The 18,156-nt window shown below is 34.8% G+C and overlaps 1 protein-coding gene across 1 annotated transcript; it reads right to left on the bottom strand.

Moving 5' to 3' along the window:
- Positions 1–961: 961 nt before the first annotated feature.
- LOC144437140 (phosphatidylinositol-3-phosphatase SAC1-like) lies at positions 962–17,555 on the bottom strand. The gene is made up of 18 exons (XM_078126001.1): positions 17,524–17,555; positions 16,945–17,042; positions 16,333–16,410; positions 15,796–15,923; positions 14,790–14,939; positions 14,064–14,157; positions 12,866–13,053; positions 11,969–12,055; positions 10,646–10,714; positions 10,355–10,434; positions 9,676–9,774; positions 8,230–8,368; positions 7,685–7,754; positions 6,806–6,878; positions 6,259–6,352; positions 5,470–5,571; positions 4,551–4,611; positions 962–3,998 (listed from the first exon to the last, which is right to left on the bottom strand). Exons 1-18 carry the CDS (start codon positions 17,547–17,549, stop codon positions 3,862–3,864), a joined length of 1,773 nt encoding a protein of 590 aa, XP_077982127.1. The 5' UTR covers positions 17,550–17,555; the 3' UTR covers positions 962–3,861.
- Positions 17,556–18,156: the final 601 nt, after the last annotated feature.

The following is an 18,156-nucleotide window of genomic DNA, read 5'->3' as shown; positions in this document are numbered from 1 at the left end:
GGTGAGACTTGACTGTCAGTCATTGATTATGGTGAGATTTGACGGTGTCTGTTATTGGGATGAGACTTTGCTGCATGCATCTGTTATTGGGGTGAGACTACTGTATGTGACTTATTGGGGCGAGACGACTGCATTTGCATGTGTCCTTCATTGGGGTGAGCCTTTGCATGTGTGTATGTCCACAATTAGGGCGAGACTTTACTGCATGCGAATGTCAGTCATTGAGGTGAGACTTCATTGCATATGCGTCAATTGGCAAGACCTTACTGCATGTGACATTGGGTGAGACTTGACTGTGTGCTTGTGTCTGTCATTGGGTGAAATACATTGGCCATGAGAGATTCAAGAAGTGTATGTCCTCGCATATCACCATACCAATGCCCTGCTATTACTCTGAACCTGATCTATACCAATGCCTTGCTAGTAACTCTGAACTTGGCTAAGATATACAAACAGGTCCATTTCGCCCATCTTGTTGACCCTTATTTTAGTACTAAGCACACACACACACACTCGTGCAAGTGTCCACACTGTGAAAGATACAACTATATACCTTCAGAAATAAGGGAATGGTTGGCAGAGATTGGGCTTCATTTAAATATTATGATTTATGGCTAGATTTCAATGTATGGCACAAAAAATGAGAAGAAAAGAGGAATGGATTGTAACTTTATTGTGTAGCAATGAGCACTATAGGGTAGGCCAAATACTTAGATTTAGTGAATACTACACTCGGTACAGTCTTGTAAGAAGACCTCAGATGTGTGCTGAACACAAGCAGAGGATGTCTACCTATGGAGCAGAGAAGGCAAACCGTCTCCAGTGCCTTTGGCAGTGTGCAACCTGTGGTCACTTAATAGAGTTTACAGAATTAATTGCCCAAGGGTCGAACAGCTAGACTACACTCGGCACAGATCAATTCTAAACTGACACCATATACTTGAATTTCACTATGTATTTATTTCTCATCTCAATTGATAAATTCTTGAATATTGAAGGCCCTTCAAGAAATTAGGCACACCCAAATAAACAATTTCAAAGGATGACTTATAAATACTGATTCCAAGAGGAAATATTTCTTTTGCATCTCAAGACATGCCTTAACATTACTATGCAGTAAATCTGAAAAATATCACTTGAAATTTAATTCACTAATCTTGGTCAAATAAAATTCAACAAAATAAATTCTTTCCTAAATAAACCTGTATTTGATATGACATCAGTGGCCTGAAATGACTGAAAATTTCTGTTAAAGTTCTGACAGACTACATACAGATTGTTGAATAAAATATGCACTTACAATAATATATGTTAAAGAACATACAATTCTCAATGTTTGTACCCGACACAAATATACAAACAACGCAACTCCTTGCTTCAAGAAACAATTTTCCAGTCAGTAAATTGAAAATAATTCTTGAAAATATTTTAAAATTTCTAAATTATTTACCAGTATTTCCAAGCAGAGTTCAGTGAAAAGTGTCACCAGAAAAGACAAAGCAACGATGGTAAAAATTGTCAAAGTCGATACACCATCATGTATGTGCTCAGCTTTCCAACACATAATTGTCAACAAATTGAAAATTTACTTTAATCTCATGAACATGTATATCTTGTGTCTTTTCAATGGACCAAATTGGATCAATGATATTACTATTTTCAAGGAAATATGAACTTGGAATGCTTTATCTATGTTGAAAAACAAAATTTGGACCATATAAAGATATTAAAGAATTAGTTTAAATATTTCAATTCTTCAATTGCAAGAAAGATGGCAGTCTAATTTTACATAAATTATATTACGTTTGAAAATATGGCTTTTACTGTAAGCATGTATTGGAATTTGTCTTCATCTGTCAATCATTCCAATGATCTGTCAATCATGCTTATAATCTGTCAATCATGTCCATGATCTGTCAATCATTTCAATGACCTGTCAATAACTCCTAATGATCTGTCAATCATTCCAGTGATTTGTCAATCACTTCCATAATCTGCCAATCATTCAAATGACCTGTCAATCACTCCTAATGATCTGTCAATCATTCCAATGACATGTCAATAACTCGAATGATCTGTCAATCATTCTTATAAAGATTTTACATATCATACAGATTTAGTTGAATTTGAATTTGTTTGAAATCAATGACCTTTGATCTTATACTGTCTCTACTCAGTGCTAACTATTTAAACTCTTAGAAATAAACTATTTAACAATAAGGCAATGTGGTTTTTATTTTTTGCATATTACCACCAAATATTAAAGCTGTGCTGTACCGAGATACAGTGTTACATGAGTATTAATATTGACTGTATTATATTTTTCAATAATTTGCAGACATTACAAAAACTGATCATTAAGCATTCATTAATGGTATGCCATAGCTGTAGAATCTACTACTACCAAAGTTAATACAATTTAATGAATTTTCATAATTAATTGATTGATTATATTCACATACAATATTCTCAAAAGACGACTTCATTTGTTACATGAGTAACTACAGTTTTATTGTATTTCTCACGTTCTTGTTACAGCATCATAAATCTAAAGTAAATGTCTCCCATTTTAATACATACCCTAATTTATATTCTTTCGATTTCCAAGGCCCTGTTTACATGATGGCATTGCAAATAGGAATCCACAACTATTTTGTTGCATTTGCTCGTACTGTTGATATTGAGACACCAAAAATGCACATGAAAATGCGATGATTTGAAAATGCTGCCAAAAGTAGACGTTTTCAAAACGATACATTTTCATTCAATAAAAGAAGTCTGTGTACAAGTGTGAAAATGGAAAGAACTGAAACAGAGTCATGTAAACAAACAAAAATGCAATAATTCAATAACGTACATATTGGACCTCGGGAATGACCCCCATTGATAACGTACACACACGCACACCTAAATCATGTTGTTTTGTTAGCGCATGAGAGACAGCACCATTTTTTTATTTGTTACATCTTCGGTATTTCTGTGTATTAAAATGGTCAAAATTGCTAATTGGCCTATCATGTAAACACATGAAAATTCATTAAAATGACAATATTATAATTTTAAATTCAAAACGTCATTGTGTAAATGCAACCTAAATTCCAGACATTTTTTTGCTTGTTTTAAAATAAAATTTGATGCGTTTGTTTACAATCAAGCATTAATGTACATACACCCCCCACCCCCACCTCAAAACACACATACACACTAACTAACTGACCTGTTAACATGACTGACACTAACAAGTTATGTTGTTGCATTTCAGTTGTAAGTTTGATGAGGAATTGCATCAAGTTGATTAGCTCTGATAAATCCATCAAAACAGACTTCAAAGATACAATGACAGATAGAGCTACAATTTATACTAGTTCAAACAATTACTTATTGTTTTTTTTATATGTAAAGGAGCTGATCAGTACAGAAGGTACATAGTTTGTTGAAAATAGCAGACATGGTCAGAATCTATGACTTAACGAATAATCAAAAGAAAGACTTTTATAGCTATACTGGAAATTATAGAATACTGTACATGATTCAATATCATCATATAACAGTGTGATTTATTAATTCATATTTATTCTAAAAATTATGTCAATCAACTACGTAATGGGTGTCAATCAACTACGTAATGGGTGTCAATCAACCACACAAATGGTGTCAATCAACCACACAAATGGTGTCAATCAACCACTTTATGGGTGTCAATCAACCACTTTATGCATGGGTGTAAACAGATCAGAAAAAATGTTCATTTCACGTCATCTTATTCAGTTCGCCATCTTTCCAGATCATCTTTTCGTTGCTCTTCTCCCACTTGTATCTTCATTGACTAAATCAACTGAGGTAGAACCACATGAACAGTCTTTACTCCATTTTCAACTTGGATTGTGTAAGTTTGGGTCTATCGACAAATTCTATACCATTGTAATAGATGATTGCCAGGGTAACTGTTGTAGCTGCCCCCCAAAATAACACATACATAGCTTGTTGGTAGAATTCAGCTGTAACCATAGGAGAAAGGACAGAATAATATAATAGTATCAGTATCTCTATTCAAATAGCAGCTGTATGTCAATGAGTATTGGCATCTCACAACTCAAGATAGACTTCAACACCCCCCCCCCCTACACACACACACACACACACACACACACTAAACTTAGTGAAATCTCACTACTCACTATTATAAATTTATACTCATGAGTCCCAAGTGCTTATTACTTTCAAGTAAAACAATCATGAACTTTAATATTCAGCTATTGTATATACATGACTACCATGAGACTGTGCGTGTCCAAGACAAGAACCTACACATGACAATAAATGAGAAACAAATTTCAACTTGTTTTTTTCCAGCAATTGTGTGGTATGTAAGTGTTGTGAATCATCAAATGACTCTCCAGAATCCAACATTTACAAAAATACTGCTCCACTCAGATACACACCCACACACACCCACACACACACACACACACACATGCAGTCATACAGACACAGACACAGACACAGACACAGACACAGACACAGACATACATACACACAAAGTATCCTACCTGCTGGTACAAGTAGACATATTATACACATAGAGAATGCCACTAAAGCAATGACAGGCAACTGAAAGATAAAAGAGATAAGGTTTGTAACAACAACCAGTTATGCAATAAAAATAGCAATATTATCAGAATTTTTTGTACATATACATGTATCTGCAGAATCGTGATGTCAAGGTCAAATTTTAAAAAAGACAGAAGTACATAATGTAATTGTCAACATTGAAATTGTGTGTCTCTGTTTCAAAGATACTGCACAAAGTGTCGAATTTTAAGACATAAACAGCTTCTACTTCTCTATATTCATTTGATTAAAAAGCAAAGTGACATGTATTCCTATTATATCATACCTTACGGGGAGTATTTAGAATGAAATGTAGGGTGCATAAAAGCGCATTGAACAGTTGTTAGTATGCATGCACAGGCATAGAGACACATAACATAATCCTATTGCTCAGGGACAAGTCTGACTTCTTATAATCGTTATAATTTCTCGAAAAGTTTTGTTTGATTAAGTAAATTTGTTGCACATGCACAGTTTGTTGCTTACTTTGCTCATTAGCATACCCTAATAATGATGTAATAAAATAATTTCTGAACTCAATTTATCAGGAACAAACATTTCTTTTATTTTGCCTAGTCACAGAAAAATCAGGATATTTTGAATAAATAATATCAAGCTTCAGCAGTAAGAGTGAAGAAAGGAGTTTGAATTTTTGACTAGTTTTGCACTTAAGCGGGCTTTTTTAAAGACGTTTGAATTGAATGTTATATTATAATTGAATAATTTTCAAGTTTGAAATTGGTTTAATCCTGACAAATTATTCATATAATAAATGTGCTTACTCCTAAAAATCTCAACAAAACTAATTTCTTGGTGATCTTATAAGCGAGACATTTCATATTGATTTAGCAAACTTACAGCAATAAACTTTGCTTCCTTCTGTCTTGTCAGTGGTGATGGTAACATGTAACCTTCACTCTCTTCTACCATATAATTACCAAGAAATAGATCGATGGCATCCTGTGAAAAGTTTCAAAGTTGATACAATTATGCACAAACAACAAATCCATATTTCATGATAAACAACAACAACAAATTAACCCCAAGTGAATCTATGGAATACTAGTATTATGACAGTACCTCATAATGCAAGTGTGGTGTACTTGGGATATTTGTCTGAGTGCTTACAGTGTTTGGTCTCTGTGGTTATACTTTCCCAGAGCACAGCAAGTAGAAAACACGCAAGAATGAGTGCAATTATCCATGGCACTGGCACTGGCACTGATGTGGCATGGAGTTCTGTTGTTAAGGGCATATATTCATCCATTGTCATAAAAACAGCAAATTTCAGTAAAATCATACAGTGCAATCAAGCAATTTCATGTGCAAGGAACAATCATGCCCTCATTTGCATATCATTTGCATGCAGGTATGCAATAATGTTTTCAGTCTTGAATTGCGATGATTGCATGGGCCCTCAGGAACTTGAAGTATAAATGGGGTTGTTGTGTCACTATAAGTCCATGCCAGGGATAACAATTGTAAAATGCTTTGAGCACTGTATGGGAAAGCGTAACATTATTATCGTTAATCTGTAAACAATCAAATCTAAACTTTAGAAGAAAATCTATATTTTGATGACTTTTTAATAATAACTTTGCTATTTATGTTTCTGAGTACCTGAAATATCTTTTGATTTCAACTCACCTGCTTGAAACCATCTGAGAAATTGTTTTTATAATATCTGATAGTAGAATTGTAGCCATCTTTTAAGAGTCCCCACTTTGTACGTTTCCCAGTTCTATGGAGAGAAGAGTTTGACAGACAATACGGTCAACTGTACTTTACATTACTTCTCAAGTAAGACAACATGTGATAAGGGTGACCATATTTTAAAAAAATGTTTCTCATTACTTTTTCATGGCAACTATGGGTCAGTTGGTCGGTCGATTTAAAAAAATAAAATACAAAAATAAAACATCTTTGTTTTCATGTTTCTTTGCCTCTCCTTTTCCTCCATGCTTTGTTTCATGTAGTGACATGTGATAATACAAGAAGAGCATGTGATAAGTTCATGTGCTAAGACAGGATGTGTGCGCAATATGACAGGATGTGCCAGTATCTTCAAGTATGAATTGTTTCACAGCTCTGACTGGGATATTAGCTCTATGTCACGAAAGTTAGCCATATATTTACATCATATAAACGTAATATTTGTACACATTTTGCACCAGTGTGTTCGTACATTACTTACCTAGTATAATCTGTTTTCAAAGCACCGGTTCCTGCATATTGCTTAGCTAAGCCATCAGCATTATCTGCCCATGCTGAATAATAATAGACACAAAAATCACAGAATTTAACAAAATGAATCATTTTCAACATGAGGATTGCTTACCGTAAAAAAATGAAATCCAAACACTTCTGTTCATGCTAAAGTATTATTTTTATATTTTAGAAGTAACAAAATAATGTTGATGCCACTCTAGAAATAATTTAATTTATGAGTACTAAAATTTTGACCAATAAACACAACATAAGCTGAGTGCTTTCAATTTCAAACTATCAGTCTTTTTTTTTATTTTATCAATTTTTTTTAATTTTATTTATATCACGAAAAAAGGGAAAAAAGAAATACACGACAAAACTTTTGTAACAAAAACTAGTTACTAAAAGTAGTGAAAAAAAAAAAAAAAGTATCAGTCTCGTTCAGGCTATGATAGATGGCATTGTGACACGATCACATAGATTGCTCCCATAGATCTTAGGGAGAAAGTACTGTCCCTCATCTCTGTTCAGGTTGTTCGGGCAAATCTTGATATAGACAGTGATACCACATTTCTGCCAGTTAGACTCCCTATCACACACTTTGATGTTTCTTAGTAATTGCACGAAATTAAAATATGAAATTATTCTCCAAAGTCAACAAAAATGTTTTCATATCCTGGAGAGGGCTCCACTCTAATAGTAGTCAATTACTTTAAATAATAGTTGTCAATTTCTTCTGTCCAAATTAGAAACCAAATATTCTAGCAAAGCAGGTGTTGTGTTTCTAGTTTGTCATGTTGGTTGTCTGAACCTATGGTGAATCATTTATGGCAAGGTGTATAGTTGACAGTATGGTAGTACTTACTATTTTTAAAGATATATTCAAAATGTGTTTGGTCCTGGACAGCCTGACCTGGGTTCAAAATTCCAAATTTCTGTAAAAAAAGAAGAGAAACATTTAAACTTCTATTGTGATAAAATCACCTCTTGTCTAAACTTTATTTCAGATTTGATGAAAATTTCAAATACAAAGACAAGGTGTGAAGAGAAGAAACTGTGTTAAGTATGACATCATCGCCAAAGGTTTTCCCATAATCCTTTGCAGGAAATTTCTAAAATGACACTTTCACTGATGGTCATATTCTCTCAGGGTTCATGAATATTCATTGTTCAATGACTGCATAAACATTTCTGCTGACTCCCATGATGCAATGTGGCCCATGGCAAAAATCTCCAAATGGGGACCAACTACAACTTGACATTTCTCTGAAAATTGTGCATAACGTGGGTGTGATGTAAAAGCATGACATGACGCTAAAGAACCCAAAGTTTATGAAAATGTCCTTTTTTCCTGGAGTGGTGTTCCCCTTTAAATGATATGAAAAAAAGAAGTCACTGCTACACATTTACCTCCATCTGTTCCTGTAAACTTCTTCTTGCAAGTAAGCTCTGTACGACATTAGTTCTATCCAGACAGTCAATACAGTTTGTACGAAAGACACCTTCCTGTGTCTTAACAACGGTACCATCCCGTCTCATCATAAAAAAGCTGTTAACAAATAATAAAAAGTAATGAAAATGTGTAGGGAACACAAATTGTTATAATAATGAAAGACAAACAGTTTTGGTTAAAAAATAGTCAGTTGGTATGTAGAATTTTAAGGGTTAAATCTGTATATTACATCTTTTATCAACTTATCTAATTGTGCTCTGGTATTAAATTCATACATGCTACACTAGCTACAATTGGAATGATTGTTTGAAACTGCTTGAGTAGATATAATGACTTACTCATAATATTGTATACACTGAACAATATTAAATCACATGTGCGTAAACATAATATGGCAGTGTTCGATCTAGGATACCAAAAAGGAGGGCCATTGTGGGCCCTAGATCGAACACTGTATGGTGTAATAAATCCAATCAAATTGATTTTTGGGTCCACACCCTAAAATCCACACCCCAATGCAATCACAAATTCAACCTGTTGCTGTACTACTTATAGATAAAATTTACAATGTCTAATTGTTGGTATTTTAAACAATTTTCAGTGAATATACAGTTGGTTGTCTGATAAAGAAATTACGCTCCAGTTACATTTACAACTAGTGCAGCTTGTTCATGTAGGAGGTGAGTACATACATATGAAAAACTTCAAGTAATAAGACATATTCCAGTTATCAATGAGATAAAAGATTTCATGGTTTGACCACTAGGATTGCTGTTCACAAGCCATTTCTGGACCAGAAGTGAGGGCCAGAATACTGGAGTATTATAACATAAAGGCAGCAGATACAACATTGCAATAGGGAACTTGCAAACCCGCCATGTTGAATGTTGCATCATGGGAAATGTGATAAAATGCTAATAAATTAGTATTGTAAACAATATTGTTACATTGTTTATAAGTTATAACCACCAATAATCAATTCATATTTACCCTGACCAGTGTGGGAGGTTTATTTCATCGGTAGCGCCAGATAAGTTATTACTATAACCGCAGATAATCCCATACTCCTTTGCGTCTGAGCATGCTCAGCGTGGATTGCAAGTTCCCTATTCATTCTCTATGTTGTTCTCCCTGTACTGTTTTATTAGACTACAAGTAGTCAAAACAACCCTAACCACTACTGTAATGGTATCTTAAGAATTAACACAGGGTAGTTTAACACATATTTTGTTCAGTGCTTCATGCACTGCCACACATTCAGTGGCCATGACTGAACTGGAGTCTTCATTTTGCCAAATCTGGGGTGCCATCTTGTGGTGATCCTCACATGCGAAATGATTAGATCTTACGCAACCAGAATACCAAAGCTGGCTGACTAGCTTAGCACAGAGTATCATACATACCCAAATTCTTCTTGGTCCTTACTAATCCTGTCAACCAAAATTGATAATCTGTCCCATCTCATCCGCCGACATTCATGGTGAAAATCAAATGACTCATACCTAGAAATATAGCAAGACATTGTACATTTGTAGACTTCTCAAAATACATTCTGACTCAGTAACATGTACTCTATCACGTCAACATCAGTGCCTTGCTTGAATGAAGTGAGCTAAGAGAAGACTTTATGCAAAGACAAATCAGGTAAAGACAACAAGATAACTGATACGAAAATAATGGGTGCCTCTGGTTTAGGTTGACTGCATCACTTTCATTTAATAGTTTGTTCGTATCTGTATAAGCTAGTCATACTGTAAAATAAACTTTCAGTTAACAGTTGCACTCCATTGTAATGTGTAGCATTCTAATCAGTAAACAGAGTTGTGAGATTCAGACTCCTGTGGTGTTTATACTTTGACAAGTTACTGACACTGATTGTGTCGTATATCTTTGCATGAACCTTGCCTCATTCCTGAGTCTGACGCCAACATAGTACTATTGTCAAATTCCTCAATCTATATAAATTTATATTTTTATTTCATGAGCGTTTGATTTTATACACCTTCTTTACTCATTTCCTGCTGAGTAAATCTTATTCTGAAATTCTGAGATATGACAATGCTTTTCTTCATACGTTCTTACCTTATTTGATTGTTCTCAGATTCGTACACAGTTTTTGCGAAAGCTTTTTCCAACTTGTCTTCAGCTCCTTTGTGATCCAGCTGAAATGACAACACATGAGAAGAAGGGTTACATATTAAATGCTATAACAATAGGATACTTGGGCTGTGTGCACAGGTAGTGACTGCCCTTAATTTTCCAAATTTGATTTAGATTATTATCGTTATCAAGACAAGCCAATGACCAAATCTGGAGAGAAAATAGTGTCTCTGTTGAAAACGTAATTTTTTACTTGTACAGTCATTTACTTACCAAGTTTATAAGGACCTGTTTACCATAGTTAACAATCTGACTGTCAAAATGTCGCTGGAAACCATCCAACTAGAAAACAATGAAGAACAGCCAAAGAGGTCAACTCCATCATGTAAATGTGAAAACAGTACTTCCTTACCAAACAGTGATTCGTGATTGTCTCTTCATTTTTGAACTGTATTTATTGTACACATTTTAAGGTATTTTGTGACCTTGTTTTAAATATTTTTTCAAGTATGGTTTTACTCTCTAATGTTGCACAATTTCAAAGAATTGCCCATGTTAAGATAATAAAGATGTATTGTATTGTATTGTACTGTACTGTATTGTATTGTATTTATACCAATTTACACCAGGACTTAACTACTAGAACCCATTCATTGAGAAAATCTGTGAATGTACAGAAAAACACAATGACATTAGTTTTTAAATCTCAAATGCGTGTGTGTGTGTTTGTGAGTGTGTGTGTGTGTGTGTGTGTGTGTGTGTGTGTGTGCGCGCGCGCGTGCGCTCGCTGTACATATTTTCAAAAATATTGTTTCTCTAGTATTTACAAAATAGTTGATGTGACATTTTATTATGACATTAGTTTCTCTTTGGGTTGTTGGCCAGACACTTAACTCGAGTGCCTCTTACCACAGCAGTCTGGATTCAAAACTACCTTGTATCAACTTGGTTGGATTAAAAATTAAACAGAACTGAGTGTAAGTAGACTGATGCTCACTTTGACCCGACTGAGTACAGGTTTATCCAGATACTCTGGGTTCCCCCCTGCTTTCACACTAAGCACCTGGACACTACATAAGTGGCTACATAATTTGATAAACCTAGAACTTTTGACTAGACTGACAGAGTTTGCTGTCAAAAATTCTCAGCTTATCAAACTATGTTGTGCATATTGGTGAAAATTTTAGTACTTATGAGTAATAGTAATTATTACATACTTGCAGTGATGCGCGTGCATACCTGCATGCAAATGATATGCAAATGAGGATGCAATCGTTTGTTCTACAGGAAAGCATGTGATCGCATAGTGTCATATCTACAGAAATTTGTTGTTTCAGATAAATATTTGTAATAATAACAGAACCCCATGCCACGTGAGTGACTGTTTGGGTACTCAGGGAAGTATTTGCAGTGTTTTCTGCTGCACTTTCACTCACCACGCTTGTGAAAGTACAGCTGCAGACAACACTGCAAGTACTCATGCAAATACCCCAAGCATGACATACTTGCACTCACATGTCATGGGATTCTGTCATATCAACAACATGTAATGTTAAATAGTACTACATGTATATATTGTAATAAGGTGATTCTTACCTGTTTTCTTGTATTACTTAGTATTGGTTTGGGTTTATACTTCAGATTAGGTCTTTGGGACCAAAACATAGGCACAGATCCCCTTGTCTGTACAAAGAAAATTGTTAGAAATTTAATCACAGGAAATATTTTCTTAATATAATCTATTTGGCATGACCACTACACCATACATTAAAGGGGCACAAGCTGAATTTACACATGTTTGGGCATAGTTTATGCTGCATAGTTATCAGGTACTCGCAGTATTGCACTTACTGGAACACACTTAACCACCATTTGCAATGAACTGACGTCAAACCTGGTATCAAGGTATAATTTATAAACCAGCTGATGACATCATTTATCATACGAATAAAAAATGTTCAAGAAATCCCTGCTATGCAATTAACTGTTGTAACAATGCCAGAAGACAATTGTAATGTTATAAAAAGTATGCATTGATATTAAAATCATTTAGCAACCAGCAGATTCCAAGCCAGCCACTCTAACCATTTGACCATCATGACTCAATGTATACATGGGGGGTGGGGGGGGGGTGGGGGTACAAAACAGGGATGACAGCAAGAAAGAAAGAAAGAACAAGAAGCATTTATTGCCATGGAAAATGTTCTCCCAAAATTATGATAGACACAAACTAAAACTATTGTTGTTACATGATGTGGTAGATTACACAAGTGGGTGATAGTGGTGCTCTTCCTGTAAGGATATAATCACCTTGTAATCAAGATAGCGTATAAACACTCAATGAGAAAACTAACTATCTGAGATGCTACCCTACAGTGAGTGTAATTACAGCAATGTCCATTGACAGTTGACATCAACATGTTGCAATAAGAGTTGTACTTTGTGTCTATCTTTATGTCTAGTTTGCCGATACTTGATCTGCTATTATCGTACCTGTACGAAGGATGTGGTGTTTCCTTGATATTGCACAATTTGTTCAGTTTCTGCATAATTAGCAGCGTGACCTTCACTGTCTAAGCCACGCATATAGTAACGCACGCCGGCACGAAAACAACTACGACGAGAAATCAAAATGTACTCAAACGATTTACTGTTGATTGAACAGTGATGAATGGCAACAACTGATGTGTCATGAGTTAAGAATAATAGTAAAATGTTGGTGTGTTTTTGTGTATTAACATATTACAAGTTTACTCAGAGCTTAATATGAGTATGGCACTATCATTGCTTTTGTGCTGCATGTCATCCAAACTTGCAGACATGAGATGTATGGTTCTCAACAGTGAGCTGTTTTTGATGAGAAACCAGCAAGTATCTTATGTGTGAAATACAAGATTATGTTTTTTATTTAAAGCACACATCTTTGGTGTGATCTTTTCCAAACTAGATATCATAAGTAACAACCCCACCAGATGGTTTTTCATTTGTCATTTGAAGACACAGACACAAAGACATACACACACACACACACACACACACACACACACACACACACAGAGAGACACAGACACAGACACAGACACAGACACAGACACAGACACAGACACAGACACAGACACAGAAAAAAACACACACAAACCCAGACAAACATAGAGACACAAAAAACACACACAAAGACAGACATAGACACAGACACAGACACAGACAGACAGACACAAACCCCACAAAACAAACAAACAACAACAAAAATGTGAATATAGCACTCCCTGAACCTTAGTCTGTCAATGAGTCATGCTAGAAATAAAACAACATATACTGATCTTTCATTACATTCAGCTGAGTCTGGTATGTTCTTGTCAACTACTGTATACTTGTATAACGAATATCAATGACTGTTACACTCAGTGTAATTGGGTGCTACAAGTTGTGATATACAGAACAAATAAATGGAAATAAATGGACAGTCCAATTTTGTTTGTTACATTTCAGCCATTTATACATGGCCAATGTCATAGGATGTAATTCACAAATATGGTACATTGTGAGCGGAAAACGATTTTGTAATATTTGGGGGTTTCTACATCTCTGCAATCTTACTGGATACAGCCAAATTAGTAAGAACAAAAGAAGAGTGTAAAATCTGAGAGTTTTTGTGGCAATTCAATGAAACTAATGAATATCAAAAGGATACAGCCCAGTAGTACTGGCAGGGTAAATCGGTGAAGCTCGGGTTGATTGGCTAATTCTCTCAACAGATGTCCATTCCATACAAATCTCTGGTCAGCCTAGGTATGGTAAAAAATACAGCAATCAGTGTAAACATTGACATGTATTATATGGCATTCAATTACTTCTTCAAGAATACAGAATGAATGCAGTATACCAGGACTGAGGTATGATATAGGCTACAGAGTGAATACAGTATACCAGATGTAATGCAGAGTGAATATACAGCGTGAATACAGTATACCAGGTACAATACAGAGTGAATACAGTATACCAGATGTAATGCAGAGTGAATATACAGTGTGAATACAGTATACCAGGTACAATACAGAGTGAATACAGTATACCAGGTACAATACAGAGTGAATACAGTATACCATGTACAATACAGAGTGAATACAGTATACCAGGTACAATACAGAGTGAATACAGTATACCATGTACAATGCAGAGTGAATACAGTATACCATGTACAATGCAGAGTGAATACAGTATACCAGGTACAATACAGAGTGAATACAGTATACCAGGTACAATGCAGAGTGAATACAGTATACCATGTACAATACAGAGTGAATACAGTATACCAGGTACAATACAGAGTGAATACAGTATACCATGTACAATGCAGAGTGAATACAGTATACCAGGCTATAACACATGACAGTGATCACTGATTGTTTTGACTTACTCTTTCATGCAGTGACATTGACAGAAATTCTGGGCTAGTGTTATTGAGTCTTGCAACTGTGTGTGTCAAATCATACGTTGTTGAGAAATGGTACCCTTCCATATTTAGTATCGTTTCAACCATAGCTACATAAATCTTGTTGTCTTGGATCTAAAAAATGAATAGACAATTAGTAAACATGAATGATTCACTAACTCTTTGGTTTACTAGTAAATTGAACACTTATCTGACCCCAAATAACACTTGCCATATACTAATCATAAGAATATCCATAATTAATCATATTGTAATAATACTGCTTTGAAAAATATGGAAAGAAAATATCAACTCTGATGTTTCCAATTCAATTCCGACAGGTTGTTTTATCACACGAGGCAATGACGTCTTTAAATCTCACTATTTTGTACGCCACTTTGCAAAATCTTTTGATTTTTTGATAATTTTTCGAATTACCTAAAAAAACGTTTAGGGTTGGGTCAGGTTACTGGAACCAAACAATTTTTTTTTTTTGCCTAATAGCTTTTGACATCTTATTTTAATCCTAATCCAGAGTCTTCAAGGTTTGACAGTTGCCTATCATTTATTATGCTGGCTGGACTTAATTTGATGTTTTTCATAACCTGTATTTCTTAAATCTGGTAAAATAATAAAAGTGATGCTGCCCTCTATGGTACAATTAAAAAGGAAAACAATCATGTCACCAATTGTACAATGGTGACCCTCATGAGTGTGTTATCTGAGCTGAAATTTCAGAACTTTAATAACACAAATGATTCAAAGGTTCCTTCTGATGTTAATTTTCATTTCTAAGTCATTTAGACTTTTAAAGTTTAACATGTAACATATATACTTGCTTTGTTTTTAGAAAAATATCTTAATGAGTGATTGACCAATTGTTTTTAAAATGCTCCGATGACAAACATAGTATGGGTGGTGGCACAGTGCCCTTACCAGTGTTATCACAAGATAACTAGTATTGTATGCTTGTCTGTTTACATTACCATACCTGCTCTTCAGTCAGATGCACAGTTGTCCTTCTGTACGCTAGTAGTTCTGTTGCTCCCACTTTCCATATCGTTTGTCCATTGATTTCACCAATCTTGGATCTCTTTGTAATAACTACCAGATATGGACCTAATAATCAACAATGCATGATGTTCCAGATTTACATTCGTTAAGATTCTCAATTAAGACGGATACAAACTAAAACTTTACACACTGACAAAAACCGAGACATCCACAAGTAAAGCTGTACACACCATATGTATACATACTGACAGACATCCGCAAGTAAATCTACACACACGCATATGTTCATACATATTGACACAAACAGATCGATATCCATTAGTAAATCTACCCATAGTATAAAAAGATACATGACATGGGTCAATCTGTCAAAAATTTCAGGTAAAATTTTCAAGTTGTGTTTGGAACACACAAAATTTAAATTGAATATTAAAAAGATGCATGTTTACATGCACATACATTATTGGCTGGACAATTTGTATTACAACTTGCAATATTTTTGGTTGGTACATACCTGCTACAAGTCTTATGATACCCATCAACCCACATATTTCCTTCCGAATTGTGTATGTTGGGATTTGATATCCATTTGCTGAAAGAGACAATACCTGTCAAATCACACAACAGACAAGTAGGGAGTTTACATACGGGTTTCATTGCACACAATTGTCCACATTTGAATGCAGTTGGTGATTATCAACATTTCCTGGGATTTCAAAATGTTCATTTCTTTTGAAACATTTGCCTAAATATTTTTTTTTATTTTTTGCTTTAGGATAACCTTTTTAATTTCAGGCTTTCTCACAAAAAAATCACTAAAAAGGAATAATGTTCTGGGCTCTCAGAAGTTATCAACCTAAATCTAATTCAATTTATTTTTGATTAAGTCGTGTTATTTAGACAAGCCCTCCAGCTCATTTGATCCAGCCTAAAACATAAAATAAAATGTTTACATAGGTGTTGATAGATTATACTGTGAGTCGTAGTGATACTGTATAGGAGCTAGACTACTTTACTGTACACTTCAACAAATGAAGTAAACTTGGAGACTAGTTAACATTTTCGTTTGAGACAAGATTAAATTAACAGTAATACTAGCATTAATCTCCAACCATTGATTACATACCTTCAAGTGTAAGTTCGGTGCTAACACGGTCTATAACCAATACTTCTTTACTTCCCGAATCTCTTGATGCAATGTAAAATTTGTCATCCGTAATGTGCCTGTAAGTTTTAATATAAAATCCACAAATGTTCACAATTCAGTATTGCAGTAAGCCCAATCGAAAACTGTTTATTCAACATTAAAATTTAAACTTGCATATTGCTTATTAATATTACAACAAATTTTGTTCAGTATGGTTATGAATACTTCTATGTAGCTGTTTTTAGTGTAATGAAACAGTTTTTCTGTATCAATAAGACTTTTTTGAAAAGTATACAATGAGTTTTATTTTACGTGTTAGTACTGAACGCAGCAGCATATGCAGGAGTCCCTGCCCACCACCCTCCTCCGTCTGATGACAGTGATGTGGCTTGTCGGTCTATTTATGATGAAAGTGTGAATATGGCCCACTATGAAAGAAAAACGAGCCCCAGTATACCAGAAGTGGGGTCTTTCGTATGCTTTCATTTCTCGCACTGACATTCCATGATCAACGCACGATCCCTCATAATTCTAAAAAGATTTACCACGTCAACGTACAGAATCAAAGAGTCGTGGACCGCCATCTTGCTATCCCAACATGCATTTTTACCGGCGGAAGTTACTTCAGTCCATGTCAACGAACTCTCCAAGCCACGTGGGGTATGACGTGAGTCGCCTTCTCAAGCTCATAGATCGGCGACCAGTCCCTTGAAAGATTTTTATTTTGCAGTCTCAAAATCTCCAAATGTCTTTAGTTTGTTATTCATTTTGAGTTTTGTGAAAAAAATGTCCACAACTGTGATTATTAAAACTGGCCACTTGTATTTAATCAATTTGTCATGCTCCTCAAGATAAAAAATTGTTCTGAATTATAGCTCTGGATCGGATGTATATGGATAATAGATACGCTGCGGGGTTTCGACACATCTTCTCCCCTCCCACGGTGAGCATTTTGTGTGTGAAAATATAATATAGGAGGTCATTTAACTGCATAAAATTTCAAACCATTCACATTATCAAAAGCCAAAGAGTATTTGAAAATTGTCTTCAATATCGCAATTTTACACTGAGTCTCAATTATATTATTATACCATGCTGGATTTAAAAAAACCAAACAATTTTATCATGGCTTCGTACTTGAAAAATCAACGGGAAACAACATACTAGTATGCCAAGTTCTTGTTTGTAATT

This window comes from Glandiceps talaboti, chromosome 7 (genome assembly GCF_964340395.1).
Source record: "Glandiceps talaboti chromosome 7, keGlaTala1.1, whole genome shotgun sequence".
NCBI lineage: Eukaryota > Metazoa > Hemichordata > Enteropneusta > Spengelidae > Glandiceps > Glandiceps talaboti.
The sequence above is the reverse complement of the archived record's forward strand: the minus strand, read 5'-3'. Positions and strand labels throughout refer to the sequence as shown.